The sequence below is a fragment of the Alligator mississippiensis genome, chromosome 2 (genome assembly GCF_030867095.1).
Source record: "Alligator mississippiensis isolate rAllMis1 chromosome 2, rAllMis1, whole genome shotgun sequence".
Taxonomy (NCBI): Eukaryota; Metazoa; Chordata; order Crocodylia; family Alligatoridae; genus Alligator; species Alligator mississippiensis.
The window spans coordinates 243,894,257-243,912,877 of record NC_081825.1 but is presented as its reverse complement, the minus strand read 5'-3'; the positions used below and the strand labels follow the sequence as shown (position 1 = coordinate 243,912,877).

Genomic DNA, 18,621 nt, shown 5'->3' with positions numbered 1-18,621 from the left:
CATGCGGCCAGTTTAGGCATGAGCACCACAGGAAAGCCCAGAAGGAAATGAATAATTTTGTTTTCAGAGTTAAGCTCAATTAGTGTGCAGCAAATAAGGTATAAGGAAAAATCACTGGACAACAAGGAAAATAGTGAATAGCTTTTGAGTTAATAAATGCTCTCCATTCCTGTGCACTGAATGAAACAGATGTGCTGCAGAAAAAAAATGTATTTTCTTGTGTAATTAAAGACTATAAAACCTGGGCGGGGGGGGAGGCAAGCTAGCTAAGATTGAAGGGTAAGTATTAATTCTGCTATTTTCTCTTATATATTCTTGACCTTAATTCTATTCTTTTAGCAGGTGCTTTTTGGTTCTTTTATGCAGTGAATTTATAAATACTCTCATCTGTAGATCCCTTTAGGATGTAGAAATGTAGACTATTTTTCAGTGTAGCAGTTCTGTATACTGCCAGATAAGTTTTCTTTATAACCCCCAATACTTCTGTAGGATGATTTATAAGAACATTTTACTCTTTCAGTTGCTGTGAATTTAATAGGAAAGTGCGGGTAGTCTAGAAACCTTTTTAGAAATCAAATTGAGGGTAAGATAAGTGTGCCACTGTGGTTCACTGAGTCAGTAATCCCCCAATTCCTTTATTAGGGATTCATCAAGAAGACTCTAAACAGATTGATAATTAATAAGTTTCATATTCTTTGTCAACTTTCTTCTTCAGCGGATCATTTTTCCTAAGATGGTGGCAAGCTGTTGTCGATTCCTGTGCTATTTCTGTCGAATCAGCCGCCAAAACCAAAAAGCCATGTTTGAGCATCTGAGTTATTTGTTGGAAAACAGTAGTGTTGGGCTTGGTATGTCACATAATTTAATCACTAAAACCATCAAGTACCAGGTTTAGTGTGATACCATAGAAATATCATCCAGTCTGTGTATCAAGAGAAGGCATGGTGCTGAGAAGACCTCTTTGAAGTTTAAATCTACTTTTAGGATTCATGTTAATGCAAAGACTTAGCTTTCTGTCTTTCTTTCTTTCTTTCTGTAATTAGACTGCTCTGATTTGAATTACAAACAGAAGAATCTGAATATGGATTATCTAATATTTTGAAAGCTTTAGGACCAAATTCATATTAATTGATATAGCTTCCCTTTAATGCAGATAATTTTGTAATAATTTAATCTTTATAATGGCCTCTTTAGACTGGTCTTTATGCTGCCCTCATCAGCCAAAGGAATGTGAGGAAGGTACCTGTTTTATTATTTATTTTTAAAAAATGTAGTAATCTAAAAATCCTTCTCTCAAGTTCAATCATATGACCTAAAGTTTCAGATTCTTCTCTCAAAGACTGGGAGTGTATGATTACTAGTTTTTGTGTGCTTTGGAGTTTTGTAGTCCAAGAAAGAAATAATTTCCTTAAATTTAATAATAAGAGTAGTAGGTGACAGTAAAGCATGAAACAGAATATATATGGATTTTTTTCAACCCTGATATGATCTCTTAATAATATTATATATCCTTTTGAGATATGAAATACAAATATTCCTGTCGTACAGTTATAGGTCTACAGTCATACAGTTACATTTCTCTAAAATTAACTTATGTTATTTTGATTAGTTGTTATTCTAGGTTTCTTTGTGTCTAAAAATAATCATGCAATAAATATCTTTGTGCATATATGTGTCAAAAAATCAAAAACAGAACTTATGTGTGTGTGTAAACTCATCCCTATTCATCATATCATTTACAAATGTTCTTTGCTGAATCTTTGCTGTGCAACTTACTTCTTGTGAATATTTTGGAGTATGATCTAGATTACAATGCAACTGCTGCCCTCTGCTGCATGACTATCAATACTGCAAACTAAATCATTTTAATTACTGTCTACTGCCATCTTTCTCCCCAGCATTCCCATCTATGAGGGGTTCCACTCCACTAGATGTTGCGGCTGCCTCTGTAATGGACAATAATGAGCTTGCACTAGCTTTAGAGGAACCAGACTTAGAGAAGGTAAGGACACACTATGAGCTATATTGCATGATCCTCTGTCACTAATAATCCATACATTTTATTTTGAAACGCTTTTCAAATGGAAATTGTACTCTTCAATGTAATTTTGGTAACACTATGAGCACAATGTATGGCTTGTCAGGTTTGTGCTCATTACAATGCTTGCCCATAAGTTGTAAGTATAAAATCCAATAATTATGACTTATCATTTTACGTTGTTGAGAAATGTGGCGCACTCCCTCTTTTCTGGGTGTGGATAGATTTAGCAGTTATGGCAATATTAAATTTATATCAGTGTAAATTGTTCTGATAGGAAGCTGTGTAGCTCAGCTGGTAGGATGTCTGGTATGACTACCCAGGCAAGACATGGGTTTGATCCCAGGTGAAGGTGGGTGTGTGTCCACTTCTGTGTTGGCTCTGAGGCCTGGACAGCCCTCCTCTCCAATAGGAACCAGGGATAAAGGCAGCTGAAGTGTAGTGTAGACCACATCACTTCCTTTTCCCACTGCCTCCATGGCCATATAAGTGGGACACCTTTACCATAAGCTGTTCTGAAATAATATCTATGTCTATATCCAGTCTAATTGGAGGAAAACTACTGCTGTAATTTAAAAACTATTTTGTTCAGGTCTAAAGTTATGGCAGTTTAGCTGACCTATATTTTAAACTGTTAGGTCTTTTTGTTCCTGCAGTTGATGCTGCAGGTCTTTGCTACTATGGTACTATGTAAAAACATTTAAAAAACTTCTCATTAAAAAGATTTGGTTTAACCAAGGACTTCAGCATCACTTAATTTGGAATTCATGATTTTCAAACACATCTTTAAACAACCCTCTTGCTATCTTATTCATGTCCAAATAATAAATAATCTCATTTTCCTTTTTTTTTAAATAAATCAAAGTATAGTAGGACAGCTTCTGTAATTCCTTCAGTATTCTCTGCATGATTCTCAAATATCACAAGGTCACGTGACTATGTTTATTGTACATAGAATGTGAAATTAAACCAAAAAAATAAGTAATGCTTGTAGCTAGAGATACTGAGGCTTTAACCCAGGGGCAGGCAAAATATGGCCCACAGGGCAATTTCATCCAGCCAATGGGCGGCTGCCAACCAACTAATCATATCTGGCCCAGCCTGTGGTTGCCCCTACTATACTCCGCATGGGGCCAACCCCCTGCCACTTCTGCCAGGGCAGTTCAGTGCACTTCCACCCTTGTACACAGGAGGGCCTCAGCCCCAACCAGCATGCAGCTTCCAGGTGAGGCTGGTGCTGCCGGTGCTGCAGCCATCTGGGGAACTGCTCAGCTCCCCTGACCTCCAGCAGCTCCTCTTTCTGTCCCTGCTGCTTAACTGTGGGTAGCAAGTAAGGAGGCAGTGGCTGGTGGGGGGAAGCTGCAGATGGGTGGAAGTTAAAAACCTGGACCATGGGCCCCACGGCCAGCAGGGTGGCAGGAACTCCGAGCCTGGGTCAGTCCAGTTTCATCACACAGGGCTCCCTGCAGCTCACATGTGGCTCCCAGGATTTATGTGCCACTGGGGGGAGGCCCTGTGCAATGGAGCCAATGGCCTTGCCTGCTGCCACATGCAGCTCCCAGGGCTCTGCTGGAAGTGTTGGGGAGCCTGCACAATGGAGTCAGGCCAGCTCCTCTCCCTGCTCCCCTGCAGATTTCCAGAAACTGCACATAGTGGCAGGAAGCAGGACCAGGCTGCTGGCTCCATTGCTGGGTCCTAGGAGCTGTGTGTGAGATGTTCGGAGCCTCATACAGTGGAGCCAGCAGCTTGGCCCTGCTTCCTGCTGCCACATGCAGTTCCCAGAACCACATGCTGCCGGTGGACTCCAGCTGCATGGGCTCCCACACACACACCCCACCATACCCACACACCCTCCCTCACCTCCCCCTGTCCCACTATGTTATAGTAGATGTTTGATTTTTAGTACAAGATTTGGTTTTTTCCCCAGTTCTAAGATGGCAACCCCCCACAAAAGTAGTACTTCCAGAGGAAGGGGAGGAACTTCCAGTGGCAAAGGTCAGGGGTTAGGGAGGGACTTCCAGTCTCAACATGGTGATCAGGGGCCGGGCACCTATCAAGGGGCACCCTTGCAGCAGTCGACAGCCCACTAAATTTCATTAAGCAGCCTTCCAGCTGAAATAATTGCCCACCCCTGCTTTAACCCTTGGAGTACACAGCCTTAAAAAGCTTGCAGTTGATGCCAAGCTTTGCTGATTCTACTGCTAACAGTAAATATCTGTGAAACCCACTGGCAAGATGTGTGTCTGTTTTTCCATATACTGTGGAAAAAAATAGATGTAACAGCGTACTACTTCTACGAGCTATTCTACTAGGTCAATTTGTAAAAATCTGCACTATAGTTCCAAAACTTCAAACCTCACTGATGACCCACATCAGGGTCAATATGGACCATCCATGTGTAGGAATTTTTCGATTTGCCTTTTTTTTTAAGTTTTAAATTGCCCATAGAAAACCTATTAAAATGATTTTAACATTTCAAACTCAGGAACTCAAGTGAGGAAATGCCAAGCTGACAGAACAAGATTTAAGAAGTCTATAAGACTTAATTTGTTGCAAAAGTTGAAAGATGTGTAGTGAGAGAGGGCAAGGACTACAGGAAAAGAAAGGATGGTCTTTTGAAAAGGCAATTGAATTCTGCCCTGGGAAATTGGATTCTAGTGCTGTCCCTGCCACTGTTTGTAGATGTTAAAAAAAAAAGTGCTTTACTGAAAGAAGCAGCATGTTATAATGACCCAGCTCCACAGTATCTGCATAGATTAGGCACTTCACTGCGGCTGTTTAGCACTTTTATCTAAAGTTGATTCAATCAGATATTAGATAAAAGCACCACAAAAGCCCCACTAAAGCACCTGATCTATACAGATGTTGAGCGAGTCAGATCCAATTAATGCAGTGCCACTTCTGGGCAGGTGCTGGGCTTAGCACGGGAGTGTGCAGAGTTTGAAGTGCCATTTTATTTTGTTTTTCAACATCTGCAAGCAGTTCCTAAGTAATACTGGGAAATCAATTACTGTAATACTAAAAAATGAAATCTGTTTTAACTGCTCACCTCATTTTCTGGTTGCCAACTTAAGACCTCTGAGACCATACTTGCAGAAGTGCTTAATATTCATAACTGTAACAGCTGAGTTTGAACATAGAAAGTGCTATAAAATAATATAAAATAATATACTATATATAAAATAATATAATATAAATTAGCATTCTGAAAAATTGGTTCTTTTTGTATCTCAAACTGAATGATGTACCAATTTATAAATCAACCTTCAAATTTAGCCACTAGTATCAGTCTTGATTTATATACAAGGTTGATCTGTAATCTAATAACCATCATCGTGCAACTATGTGGAGCAGGATCATTTGCTCTGTAACATTGTAGCACCTACAGGTACCAGTCTGCTCTGTCATGGTAGTAGTCAGGTGTTGAGCTCTTCCTGCAGTTCCCAGGAATCTCCCAGGGCTGCTCACCAGGAGTGGAAGGTATGCGTGTTAGGAGCTCAGAAGCCCTAAAAGCTTGGTGTCAAGTTAAGGCTTGTAGAGATCTGGAAAGCCTCTGGTCTCCAGCTCTGGAGCCCCAGATCTTGGAAACCACCCATCATGTGAACTGGCATAATTCTTTTGGAGTCCTCCTGCCAGTGTTTCATTGGAAGATGTTCAAAACCAACAGTGAAACAATTTGGATTCAACATATTAGCCTTTTCCAAAAAAAAAAAAAGTCCAAAAATGTTTTAGAAAAATCCTGTGAAACTGCATTTTTATAGTCAGTAGTCCTCAAAATATTATGAAAATTTATATTTTGAACTCCTAAAATAAGGAATGTTTTGCTCAACATGTCTATATCATAGTTCTATTATATCAATGAAGTTTGACTCCAGAAATTCAAATCTGGCTTTTTAATAAGGGCTTGTCTTTGTTTATACTAGTAATAGTTTTAATCTAACTAAAAATATATGTCTTGATGGCTAGGTATAGACATTCAAAAAGCCTGAGGCAGAATCGACCTAAATTTATTTGGTTTTCTATAATCAGCGTAGTTTAGATCAGTACCAAACTGAACACGCATTCACTTTTTGGTGAGGAGGACAAATCTTAGATTGGGTCCTGCCATTTTTAAACTAGTCTATGTGTGCCAAACTGCTGTTATAGGTATAGATTGGTTTCGAATCACTTATACCAGCAAAAGTGTAATGTCTGTACCTAGGAAACAATTTTAGGCAGAAGAAAATTCTTAGCTTTGGGCTAAGTTAACATCAGTAACAGAGGATGCTTTTTTATTTTAGTATTTTTAGTGCTTTTTCATGATTCTGGCCCTTTTCTTGGTTATTCAAGTCTCCTTTTGGGATTTGAGGAAAAACAGCAGTTTAAGGTCTCTATTTATAGCTATCGCCTTACTCGGAGAAGAAGCTGCCTAATTTAAAATTAAGTTTGAAAATGAGATTATCAATTTATAATCAGAAAAGCATTGGCTTTTACAGTTCTGACCTTAATCCCTTTGTGACTCAGCATTCAATCTATATAGTATGGGCAGTACTGCTTTCTGTTGCAGAGGTGTTTTGAAGATAATGTCATTAAAGTTTATGAAATCCTTAGATAGTATAGAAAAGACCACAAGAAAATAAATGATTTTGTCTCCAATGCAGGTTTGGAAGGTATATGGTAAATAGGCAACGCACAGAATTATGAAGATAAGATAAAAAAAATGATGGAATAGCTATTCATTCAGTGAGCACTGTCTGCCCTGTTCACTGAATGAGGTAGGCCTATTTGTTGCCTTCGAGTATGTGGGCCATGCCCACATCACTAGGAACTGCCACTTAGTGGGGCAGTGAAAGAAGAAGAGCAACAAATGATTTTAGGGGACAAAAAATGACAAAAGGGACATATAAGTAGAGTGTACCACTGGAGGATACCAGGCAGAGCACCCCAAACAGCACCCACTGAATCAAAGGCAGCCAGAGAGTCAGCAGCTACTGCCCAGTGGTGCTCCACTCAGAGACAGGAATGGATGAGACCCAGGAAAATGGCTCTGCATTCCCTGGGGACCTTCCCAGCCAGAGCCTCCTTCCTGGTAAGATAGACGGCCAGGAGGAGGTTGACCAGGAAGTCCTGGGGTGTGAAGGGGCCATGGATGGGGAGTGCAAAAATAAATGAGGGGAAAAGTGCAGCCAAAACCTCAACAGGAGGTTCTGGAGGAGGAGGAGGTGCAGGGGCTGCAACCGGGTGCACTGGAGGAACACATGTGTGAGGGTCTCCCTCTGCCCAGAGAATGGGTACATGGCATTGAATGAGGTAGGAGTGCTACAAAAAAATATAGCATGTAATTGAAGTCTATATGTTGCAAGTAACATTAATTTCTGGCATTGTTAGTCACTGAGCACTAGCCTTTGCAGCCTTAATTTTCTTTTAAAATAGTTTTTGTGCATATACATAATATAAAATGGTTAAAATTATTACCCCATGGCTTAATGGTATGACCAACAGTGGCATAAAATGCTCAAAATTACCATGTTCCTTTGTGAATATTATTTATTTAATCTTTCCCTGCCCTCCTTATAAACTCCTTTCTTTTCTGTATTTTGCCAGTATACTACACATTGGAACTTAATGGGCAAGATTTAATAGGTTGCACTAGAAGTGGAATGGACTATATAATCATAATGATGCTCTCTTTCCTTAAAAAATGTGTTCTTTGTGTTAATATCTGCTACTTATTTTACACACGTCAAAAAAAATTAAATTCTGGAGAGGAATTTTCTTGTTCCATCAAGAACCAGCTATTCCAAAACAACTGCTCCCTTGGATCAGAACAATAACCACAATGCTTTCCTGGAAAAAATGGATATATTTAGAGCTTCCATAGTTCCCCAGCCATGGTTTGTGCCTATAACAAACACTAGAGAGAATTAAGTAGATGATGCCCTATATTATGGATGCATAGTCGTTTGCTTATATTTCTTTTATAGGTTAACAAAATGAGTAATATGCTCATTACCAATTTCAAAATATATTTAAGAACTGCACTAGAAATATTCTTAAATAAAGAAATGGATCTCTTCTTGGAATATTAGACTCACTAAGAATTAAATAACCGTATATCTTAGGTAAGAATGGTTTCCTATGCAGTTTTAGGAATTCACCTCTAGACTTATAAATTAAATTAGAGTACATCTTTTTAAAGCTATACCTAGTTGATTTAAAAAAAATATTCAGTCTCTTTTTAATAAATATTGTAGCAGACATCCATAGACAGTAGGAATCCTAAGTTGATTCTTGCTAGAACTTAGGACTGTTATTTATTGAAACTGTTTACATGTCTGCATAATTTAATTACTTGTATTTCCATTTTGTTTTGTCTTCATTTTCACAATTTGTGAAACAGAAACTGACGTTTTGCCCCTATTGAAGTCAGTGGCAAAACCTTTGATAGGCTCAGTTGTTTACCCAGAATACTTAAAACATTGTTTCCCACTGTGTAATGCTGGACATGTAATAAAGAGCAAGGACCATAATTTTAAGTTGTTAAATTTGTACTCTCTAATTTAAATGCTTTAACAGTTTTTTATTCTTTTAACTTGGAATCTGAAAAAAACTTCAAGCACTGTATTTTGTTTTATAGATGTTTTATAGATGTTTCCCATCTAGGACTGGGTCATCTTAATCATAAAAAGGCTATAGATTTTTCACTGGCAGGGAGTCTGAAATCTGTAAAATTAAACTGATACCCTCTTTACCTTAAGTGAACCTTAAGTGAAACACCATTATTTTTCAGAGACAGATAGAAATATATATTTCTAACTTTTAATTTTTTTTCTTGCCAGGTTGTTACCTATTTGGCAGGTTGTGGCCTTCAGAGCTGCCCAGTGTTGCTAGCCAAAGGATACCCAGACATTGGTTGGAATCCAATAGAGGGAGAACGTTATCTAACTTTTTTAAGATTTGCAGTCTTTGTAAACAGTAAGTTTTAAATTTTTCGATGTCCTGATTTTTGCCAGAGAGACTTTCTTACATGTTTTAAGAAAACCTCTTTTCAAACACTTCTGTATCAATAAAACTAGATTAATGAAATAATGGGTTAAGATATACTGTCCCCATACAAGTGCAGGATTACTGGTATATTTTTTCCTTGACATACTTCATATTTATTGCCATCATCAGATCAAATAATCAAATATAAAGGTTTTTGAAAGAACAGCTATTTGGCAGAGGGAAAATAATTTTTAATCATGTATTGGGAAGCAACTCATCAATGAAAATATAACTACTTTAATATTATACATCATGAATTTGTAGTGTGTATATTTTTAATATTAGGTCAGTAAACATACTTGAGAAAATGTTTATTTTAATCTCTAGTGCCTCCCACACAAAAAAGATGGACTAGTTCACTTATAAGAACAACAGTGAATCATCATGCCAGTTGTCCAAGTTCTGGTCTAATTTTCCTTGGTCTTTTAAAACTAAAATCTTCAGTTCATGTTGAGACCCTGTTTTGCCTCCTGGGACACCTCTAGATGTTCAGGTAAAAACGTGATGGTATCTAATGTACAATCTACACAATTGCACCTTTTGCCATGCCCTGCCACACCTGCATGGTTAGAGGCTTGATTGGGGGATCCAGCATCACTTCCTATCAAGCCTTATTGCCAGTGTAGGTAGTCATAATCCTGGGATCCCCCTGCATCAGCTTCCGTTGTGCAGATGGGAGACTCATCATCTCATGGGACTCCCATCTATGGCAACACCCCATGAGGAGGGAAGTGTATGGGGTGCTAATGACATTCCCTTCTGCGGTAGTGCCCTGTGGGCTGTCCCCCTTCCCCACCATGGGGCACTGCCACAGATGGTAGTTTCATCAGCTGATGGGACTCTAAGCCATAGCAGCCTGTGGAATGATGCTGCTGCTGGGGGTCCTGTCAGCTGTGGGGCCCTCAGCTGCTGGAGCACATAGTGCACCCCCATGGCTTGGAGCTCCATCAGCTGAGGGAGCTCCCAGATGTGGGAGTCTAGCTATGCTCCATTTGCAAATTAAAGCTGAATAGAAGCAGCTATAAAGTTAATACATTTTCCAGTTCTAACTTTATAGTTGGACAGATCTTTTTATGATGCCATAATTAATTTGTACAGGTAGCCAGTCTGTATGAATTGCACAGTTAACCTGATGTAATGCATAGAGGGGGCACTAGGCCACACACACATAGGAGGCACTCTTGTGGTATCATTGATGAGATCCAAATCGTTCCATAATAAAACAGCAGGGGGAGTCCAGGATTGTGAACCCAGGCTCCCCTTGCAACAGCAGGTAGCAAACCAGGTACCCAGTGCTCCTGTGGGGAAGCTCCAATTCATCTACTGCACACTCCAATGCTGGCTGGAGAACCCCTAGAACAAGCTCCCTCTGCTCCCTTTCTTTCCCCCCTCCCATTTTGAAAACAGCAGGGGCTGGCAGGGAGCTGGCAGGTAGAAGAGGCCATTTCTAGGAGAAAACAGCTGTAGGCTGCAGCCAGTGGCTAGATTCCCCTCCCCCTGGACCCATCAGTGAACTTCTGTTCAGTCTGTGGGATCGTTGTAACTCAGAGCACTTCCTGCAAAGTGTTCTCAGTTGCAGTGTGGAGCTGTACTTCTGTCTGTACCCAAAGAGCCTAGCTCTGGCCCCGTGAGACTGGGAGGATAGGAACCTTGAGCATTTACTCTCTGCTCTCAGTATTGTTTATTTATTTTGAATTAAACAGCCCCCTGAATCTTTCACCCTGGGCTGTTCATTTTTAAGTGTTGGGGTGAATGATGCTGTCAGCCCTGCCCAAACCCATGGGCCTTGTGATGTATGTAATGTGTAGAGGGGGCCTTTATTCTGTTCAAGAAGGGAGCAGAGGGAGCTCAGGTACTCTCCTGAGAAATTGGAGGTGTGGGGCCCACACTTTCTAGACAGGCTTTTCGGCAAAAAGTGGGCAACACCTAGCTCTCTATTATGAAGCAGCTTCCTAGCACTTCCTCTTTTTATTTAATTGCTGTGATCCTGGGGGTGATCTCAGAGTTTTAAGTCCCAGCGCTTTGACTATGTGTCTTCAGGTACAGATTAGATCTTGTTCCAAGAAGACTTATCTCCTGGACAGAATCCCAGTCTAACCAGGAACCTGACCACAGTGCCATACCTAGACTCCTGGATTTCCCGGGCAAACTTTTAATATTGGACCCCACGTCATCAGAGATAATGATAATAATAATTGGACAACAGAAAAAAAGCAATGACTGCTTCAATCATTGAATCATTGAATTTGTGGAAATAAAGACACAGTATTAGGTATTCGTATATGTGCAATATTAAAACATTTTTTGAAATTGTAATTTTTTTTTATTTTTCAGGCCCCCTTTCTGTCCCAGCTCCAGGCAGTCATCTGGGTCTGCCTGACCAGGCCTTACTTAGCTGGAGAAAGGCCCTTCCAGCTTTCCAAAATCACCTCAGAACTGAAAAAAAAAAAGAATGAGGTCTGCCATCTCTGTGGAAATGGAATGCCTCTAGTTGTTGGCTGCCCTGAAATCACTCATACCACAAGACAATCAGTGGGGTATAAAACAGAAATAAAATGTATTACATGAGATAGAGCATGTAAGAAAAAGGAACTGTTAGGTTTGGAGCGAAATATGAAATAATAAAACACAAAAATCTCACCTAGGTCTCTATTATGACTGTGCTAAGCTTCGGTCTCTGATTCAGTTCAACAGAGATTCGGCCCGATTCAGTGGCTGAATCTCTGAATTCAAATAAAATCAGAGGACCCTTTAATCTCTCCAAATTGAGTCAGAACCCTCTGAATCAATTCAGAGAAATTCGGAAAGGTTCAGTGATTCAGACATAAAGACAGCTTTAAATGTTTTTTCTATATACCTCTAGGTAGCAGGGGCTCATGAATGCTGCAATGCTGGGGCTCATGGAATGTCCCACAGAAGTGTGGGGGGCTTGCTGGCGTGCTTGGCAGCAGACCCAGAAGTGGACAAGATGCACTTCCAGTCCACTATGGGTCCACCGGCGAGTGTGCTGGGGGGGACCCCCTCACCTCCCCCCTGGCTCAGCAACTGGTGCCTCCTGGGTGTGTGGGGGGGGGGCACCTGGGGCCCTCCCGCAGCCGATCACTGAGCCGGGGAGGCACAGGGGGCCCTCCAGCATGCTCCCCAGCAGACCCAGAACTTACGGGTTTGCCAATGAGCAAGTGGAGGCCCCCCCCCCCCCCAACTCCTGTGCGATACTCCATCTGCCCCAGCATCACAGCATTCACGAGCCATGCCTGCTACCTCAAGGTATGTAGAAAAAACTTTTAAAGCTGTGTCAATGTCTGAATTGCTGATTCCCTGAATCTTCAGATTTGGATTCAGCCAAATTGAATTGGGGACAGTGATCTGAATCAACAAATCAAATCACTGTCCCTGATTTGGGCTGAATCCAAATCTGAATCAAATAGGGCCCGCTTTGCACACCCCCTACTGTCTATTATGAAGCAGCTTCTCCCTGAGTTCTGTAAGTGTTTCTAATAGTAATACTCCTGCCAGTTCCTCCCAGGTTGTTACCAGCTTCCTTGGCTGGGGACTACAATCTTCTCTTAAAGGCCAGCATTCCTAGACAGCTTTTCTCCCTGAAAGTCTTCCCTTATCATGATCTCCTCATCTGTTCAAGAAGGACAGATATATTTACAATCTTTTCATGTGATTTCCTTTCTAGATACACATCTGACTGAGAAATGAGGTGTCTTTCCTAATCATGTTTAGATTCAAGGAAGACAGCAATATACTTGTCCTTGCCAACAGTTTCTTTTTCCAGACAGATAAACCCCTAATCATATTTCTCTCAACTATTCTTTATTCTGTTCAAGAAGGACAGAGATATCAATCTCTTCATATTATTTCCTCTTCACTTTGGACCAGTCAAGTGAACCTGGGTATCTCCATTAGTATGTATCTGAGGTATTTCCCCTTTGAAATGCATTCAGTCATTGTTTGCTATGCTCTCTATTCCATGTAAACACTTAGAGTCTTGCTTCTTCCCTGATAGAGATGCATGCCAAAGCCTTTCTGGTTTACAAATAGCCATTGTCTAGTGAGAATCGTTCCTGACACCTGATTCAGCTATAGACCCACTGACAATCTTTTTGATTAAGTCAGATCACAAAAGTATAAAAATACATTCATATTAAATGCCATCTTTCATACAAACACAGAAGCATGATAAAAATAAGCATAGCTTAATATTAGCTATGAATAGATACCAAAGATGATGAGAATAAAATTGACTTAGGGAACTTTGTGTATGCTAACTAATGCCACCCACCCCCCACCCCCGTATTAATCTTTGCATATGGATGTGCGCGACACTCCATGGCTGAAGAGAATGTTATTCTCTGTCAGACTGTTTGGTTTAGATAGATATATCCCATTTGAGGAATTGGATTCTATTAGGATGCCGCCTCTCTTAGCTATAAGGATTGATCTGGATGTTTCTATGAGGTAGTTCTCTAAGGCTGGGCTACCTATTGATTTGCCATTGGGATTGCTGTGTGCCTTCCTGGGTGCCTCCCTGCATGGAAAGGATTATTCATCTAAGCTAGACACTTACCTTCCTTGCCCCCAAAGTCTTTAGGTGTCTAGTAGATGCAGTAGGGTCATCCTTGGTGTTTGCTGATTATTGCAATGCCTGCCAGTTTCAACCTACAATTCCTGTCTTGAAATTCCTATTCTGTCTTAATTTAACTTTCCCAGATGGAACTGACAAAAATAGCCATTATTATCATTGGGAGCTTTGCCCAAGTAAAGCATTTAAGATTGAACCCCAGATGTTTAGAGGATCATGTATGTGTTTTCTCCTTATTATTGAACTTTTCATTTTTAATGTAAAGATAAAAAGGACAGATGGCAGAATTGTGCCCCCTAATTAACCTTGTCTGCCAGCCTGCGTATATGTAACCATATAGAGTGTGTGTGTGTGTATTTAACTATGACAAATATGTAATATATGTTATAATAATAATGCATATAATATGTTTTTAATATAATGATGCATTTAATATAATAGTGCATTTGATATAATGTGCATTTGTTGTAGTTATAACAAAAATATGAAAAAATAACATTGTGCCTAAAAAAAAATCCTTAAAATTCATAAGTAGGTACAAAAACTAACTATAGTATTACAAGAAAAATTCAAACCAATTAAACAGACACTGTATAATACCTATAAAAGAGCTCTAATTTTTTTTTTTTTAAGCATTGAATCAAAACAAATTTACTATCCCCTTACAAGGATTTTCTGTTATCAAGTGTTGAAGAAATAATTCTCTAGGTTTTTAGCTTTTTTTTTAATTAAACAAAAACTTAATCAAGGATATTTGCCCCAGGATATTTCCACTTTAGGATGATCATAACATAAAAATAAGAATCATCAACATAAGAATCATAACATAGTGGTTTTCAAAGAAGTATACCTCTCTGGAGCCAAGAAATCAATCATATAACTTAAAAAGTATATTGCAAATACTATACAGAGATCAGAAACTACATGTCTCTCATTTTGTTTGAAAACTAAATTTTAATGCTGTGTTTTCATTTAGATCTGTAACTGCAAAACAGAGGAAAGATTTGTTCTCCATTGCATATTTTTCCCTTCCTAATTATTAAAAATGTCTCCTTTTTTTCATGTGTATCAAACAGTATCTCTTCATCCCATTGAAATAGTTTCATAGCCAGCATCTGTTTACCATGTTTTCATTGTTAAAGCCTCTCAGTATATTACTTCTTGTGGCAATGTCTTTTTTTTTTACTACGGATACTTTGTCCTTGATATTACTTGAAGTGGTCATCATAAATATGATGAGCTAGAGCTGGAGTGTAAGTGAGGAGTTATGGATTCTGAATATACCTTTGCTACCTCCCTGACTCACTGTGTGACCTGATCCTCATAACCACTCAACTCCCATGTGTCCCAAGTATCCTCTCTGTAAAAAATGGGATAATATCTATAAAGTAAAACTTATTTAACTAACAGCAGTTATGAAATTTAAGTAACACTGGAAATTTAACTGTGAGCAAAGGAAGAAGGAAAGACGTGGTCCACAAATTGTTACTCAATGGGGGTTGCTGTAAGCCTCTATTTTAGCATTTATATAATATACATGGGCAGATCTAGGATTTTGGAAGGTGGGGGGGCGGGGAACAGAGGGGCAGATGGTTTGGTACATCATTTTTCCCCAGTTAAAAAGAAAATAGAACTTTAACTAATATGTAAGAGCCCAATAACTATATTATTCAGTTTAAAGTAAAAATTACTTTATTGGAATGTGCATTGATTTGCTATATTGTACATTAAGTATAAAATACAACAGACTTGGCAAATAATAAGAGATATACATTAATTTCTAATTACTTGATTATTTGGGTTCTTAAAACAGAATCAAACTTTCTTGAGCATCTTGACAGTGTGTTTAACTGTCACTTCACTAAGAGAGATTTTCACATCTGAGTCCATGTTAAACATGGCCAGTCCATTGAGATGCTCTTCACTCATTGTTGAAGAATGCTGTTTTAAGTCTTTGGGAAGGATTTTTTGTAATATTATTTATTAGACCAGCCATATAGTTGGGAGAGCTGTTGGACAAGATAACTTGAGAAAGGGCACTGACTGCCCTAAGGTTTGTCCAACAACTCTTCTCAACTATACAGTTGGTCCAATAAAAGATATCACAAAATATCCTTGCCTCAAGATCAGTGAATAACACCATGACTAAGGAAACTTGACCTGAGGGAGCAAGTGCAACCTCTACTGCCACAGCTGCTTCTTCAGAGACCTGCACACCAACTATCCAGAGTCACCTGACCCTGTGACTCCTTCCACTAGCCTTGGGAGCATGCAAGAAGCAGGGGGACAAGCCAGACTGAAAAGTCTGCGTGCAGCAGAGCATGCTACCCAGTGCAGGGGCTGCCAGAGGGTGGAAGGGGGCAGCCATGGGTGCCTGGGGAAGAGCGAGCAGCACGCTGGCCTCCTTCCACCCTCTGGCAGCCCCTTCTCCAGTTGCTCTGAGCAGCATAATCTGTTGTGGGTGCACAAGCAGAAGATGTAAAGTTTCTTGCTTCTACCAGGACTTGTGGAAGGAGCTGCAGGCACAGGTGGCTCTGGACCCCAGTATAAAAGTCCCCAGTGTAGCAGTTGTAGTGCTATAGACTGTGTTTGCTCCTTCAAGTACAGGCTGGGTACTGAGAGAGGGGCTCCCTCCCCCTCCCCAAGGGTAAAGAGTCAATCCTCTATCCCCTTTAAATCTCTTCATCTGTTTGTTTTCCCAGTTTCCCTTTAACCAGGTCCCTTGTCTCCACCCAGCCCAGTCTAACATTGTGCTGGGCAATCAGGCTCCCTCAGTGAAGCTGCTAATGGGGCAGAAATCAAAGGGGTGGGGAAGATGCATCCATGCCATTACTCCCCCCTTAGTCCCACCTGGCATAATACATATATATATAATATATACATATTTTATGTGCATGCACATTTGTTTGTATATATGTATATATTTTTTCTTGATACTGATTTGTTAAAATTAAAAATACATTTTGGCAGTAGTTTTGAAAAAAATCAATAAAAGTCAGTATCTGTTTGCTGTCTTCAGATACCTGTCTAGCTATGTTTACCACCATGTTTTCATTCTACCGGCAAGATTCATAGATGTAGGGGCTGGAAGGGACCTCACAAGATCAACAGGTCCAACCCCCCCTGCTCTTAGGCAGGAAAGACTGCTGGGGTCAGATGACGCCAGCAAGGTGAGCATCCAGACATTTTTTCAAGATTTCCAGAGTAGGTGCTTGTACCACCTCTTTGGGAAGTCTGTTCCAGACCCTTGACACTTGAACTATAAAGAAGTTTTTCTTTATATCCAATCTAAAGTGATCCTCTAGCAATTTGTGACCATTATTCCTTGTCTTCCCCTGGGGTGCCTTGGTGAACAAATGCTCCCCCAGGCTTTGACTTGCACCCTTTATATACTTATAGGCTGCCACCAAGTCCCCTCTAAGTCTTCTCTTCTCCAGGCTGAACAGTCTCATGTCTCAGCCTCTACTCATACAACCTGCAGACTTTTAATCATATGTGTAGCCCTTCTCTGCACTCTCTCAAGCTTCTCCCCATCCTTCTTGTAGTGCATCACCCAGAACTGGACTCAGCAGTCCAGCTGCAGCCTCACCAAAGCCGAGTAGAGTGGGAGCATGACATAATTTTTTTTGCTTGAGATGCATTGTTAGATGCATGCCTGTGTCTTATTTGCCAGCTACAGCATTACATTGGTGGCTCATGTTCATTCTATGGTCTATCACAACCCCCAGGTCTCTTTCAGTTGTGTTGCTATCAAGTGTAGCACCGCCAAGCCTGTAAGTGTGTTACAGACTATTTCTCCCCAGATGGAGCACTTCACATTTCTTAGTGTTAAAACATAATCAGATTTTGATCTGCTCACCTTGTGAGCCTGTCCAGGTCAGCCTGTATCCCCAGCCTATCCTCTAGCATGACCACACTCCCCCATAATTTGGTGTCATCCACAAATGTTGCCAGTTTGCATTTAACACCCAACTCCAAATCATTAATGAATATGTTAAATAGCACTGGTCCAAGTACCAAACCTTGAGAAATACCACTTGTCACCATATGCCATGTTATCTCAGTTCTGTCTATTAATACTCTCTGGGTCCCGCCTCAGAGCCAGTTTCCTAGCCACCTGACCGTTAAATTGTCGAGGCCACAGTTCCCCAATTTTTCCATGAGGACATCATGGGAGACCAAGTCAAAGGCCTTTTTGAAACCCAAGTATAGACATCAGCCTCATCTCCTTTATCCAGGTGGTGAGTTACCTGATCATAGAAGGAAATGAGGTTGGTCAGGCATTACCTGCCTGCAACAAAGCCATGTTGGCTATCTTTTAGAAAACTGCCTTCAGTTAGACTATCAGTGGTGGATTCTTTGATAATTTTTTTCCAGAATTTTTTCAGGGATTGAGGTCAAACTGATTTGCCTGTAATTCCCTGGGTCTTCATTCCTTTCTTGAAGATAGGTACTACAATAGCCTTCTTTCAATCTTCTAGAACCTCTCCCGAGCACTGCAGGTTCTCAGATAGGTTTGCTGTTGGTTGTGCAATGATGTTAGCCAATACTTTTAGTACTCTTGGGTGTAGTTCATCTGACTGGTCCTGCTGACTTGTAGATATCTAGTCTCTCCAGATGTTCCCTCATGAGATCTTCACCAACTATGGGTGAGTGATCATCCTCCATCTTGATTATCTTGTATCCTGTCAGGCAGGGTAGCACCCTTAGATTAGTGGAATACTGACACAAAGTATTCATTTAGGAACTCCATTTTCTTCTGGGTGTCGGTTATCAGCTGTCCCATTACATTAGCAGGGGCCCTATGTTTCCATTTTTTTTTTCTCTGACTTCCTACACATCTAAAGAAGGACTTTTTATTGTTCTTCATTTCTGTTGCCAGTTTAAATTTGGTTTCTGCCTTTGCTTTTGTAATCTGCTCCCTACAGGTGTGGGATATTGCTATGTACTCCTCCTTGGTGGTAAT

General features: G+C 40.2%; 1 protein-coding gene across 1 annotated transcript in view; it reads left to right on the top strand.

Annotated features, from left to right (window-relative positions):
• RYR3 (ryanodine receptor 3) overlaps positions 1-18,621 on the top strand; it is a 557,273-nt gene that overhangs the window by 334,979 nt on the left and 203,673 nt on the right. Inside the window, exons 41-43 of the mRNA XM_059723007.1 lie at positions 716-848; positions 1,899-2,002; positions 8,857-8,992. Of these exons, the coding sequence (XP_059578990.1) occupies positions 716-848; positions 1,899-2,002; positions 8,857-8,992 (373 nt within the window). The remainder of the gene's footprint in view (positions 1-715; positions 849-1,898; positions 2,003-8,856; positions 8,993-18,621) is intronic.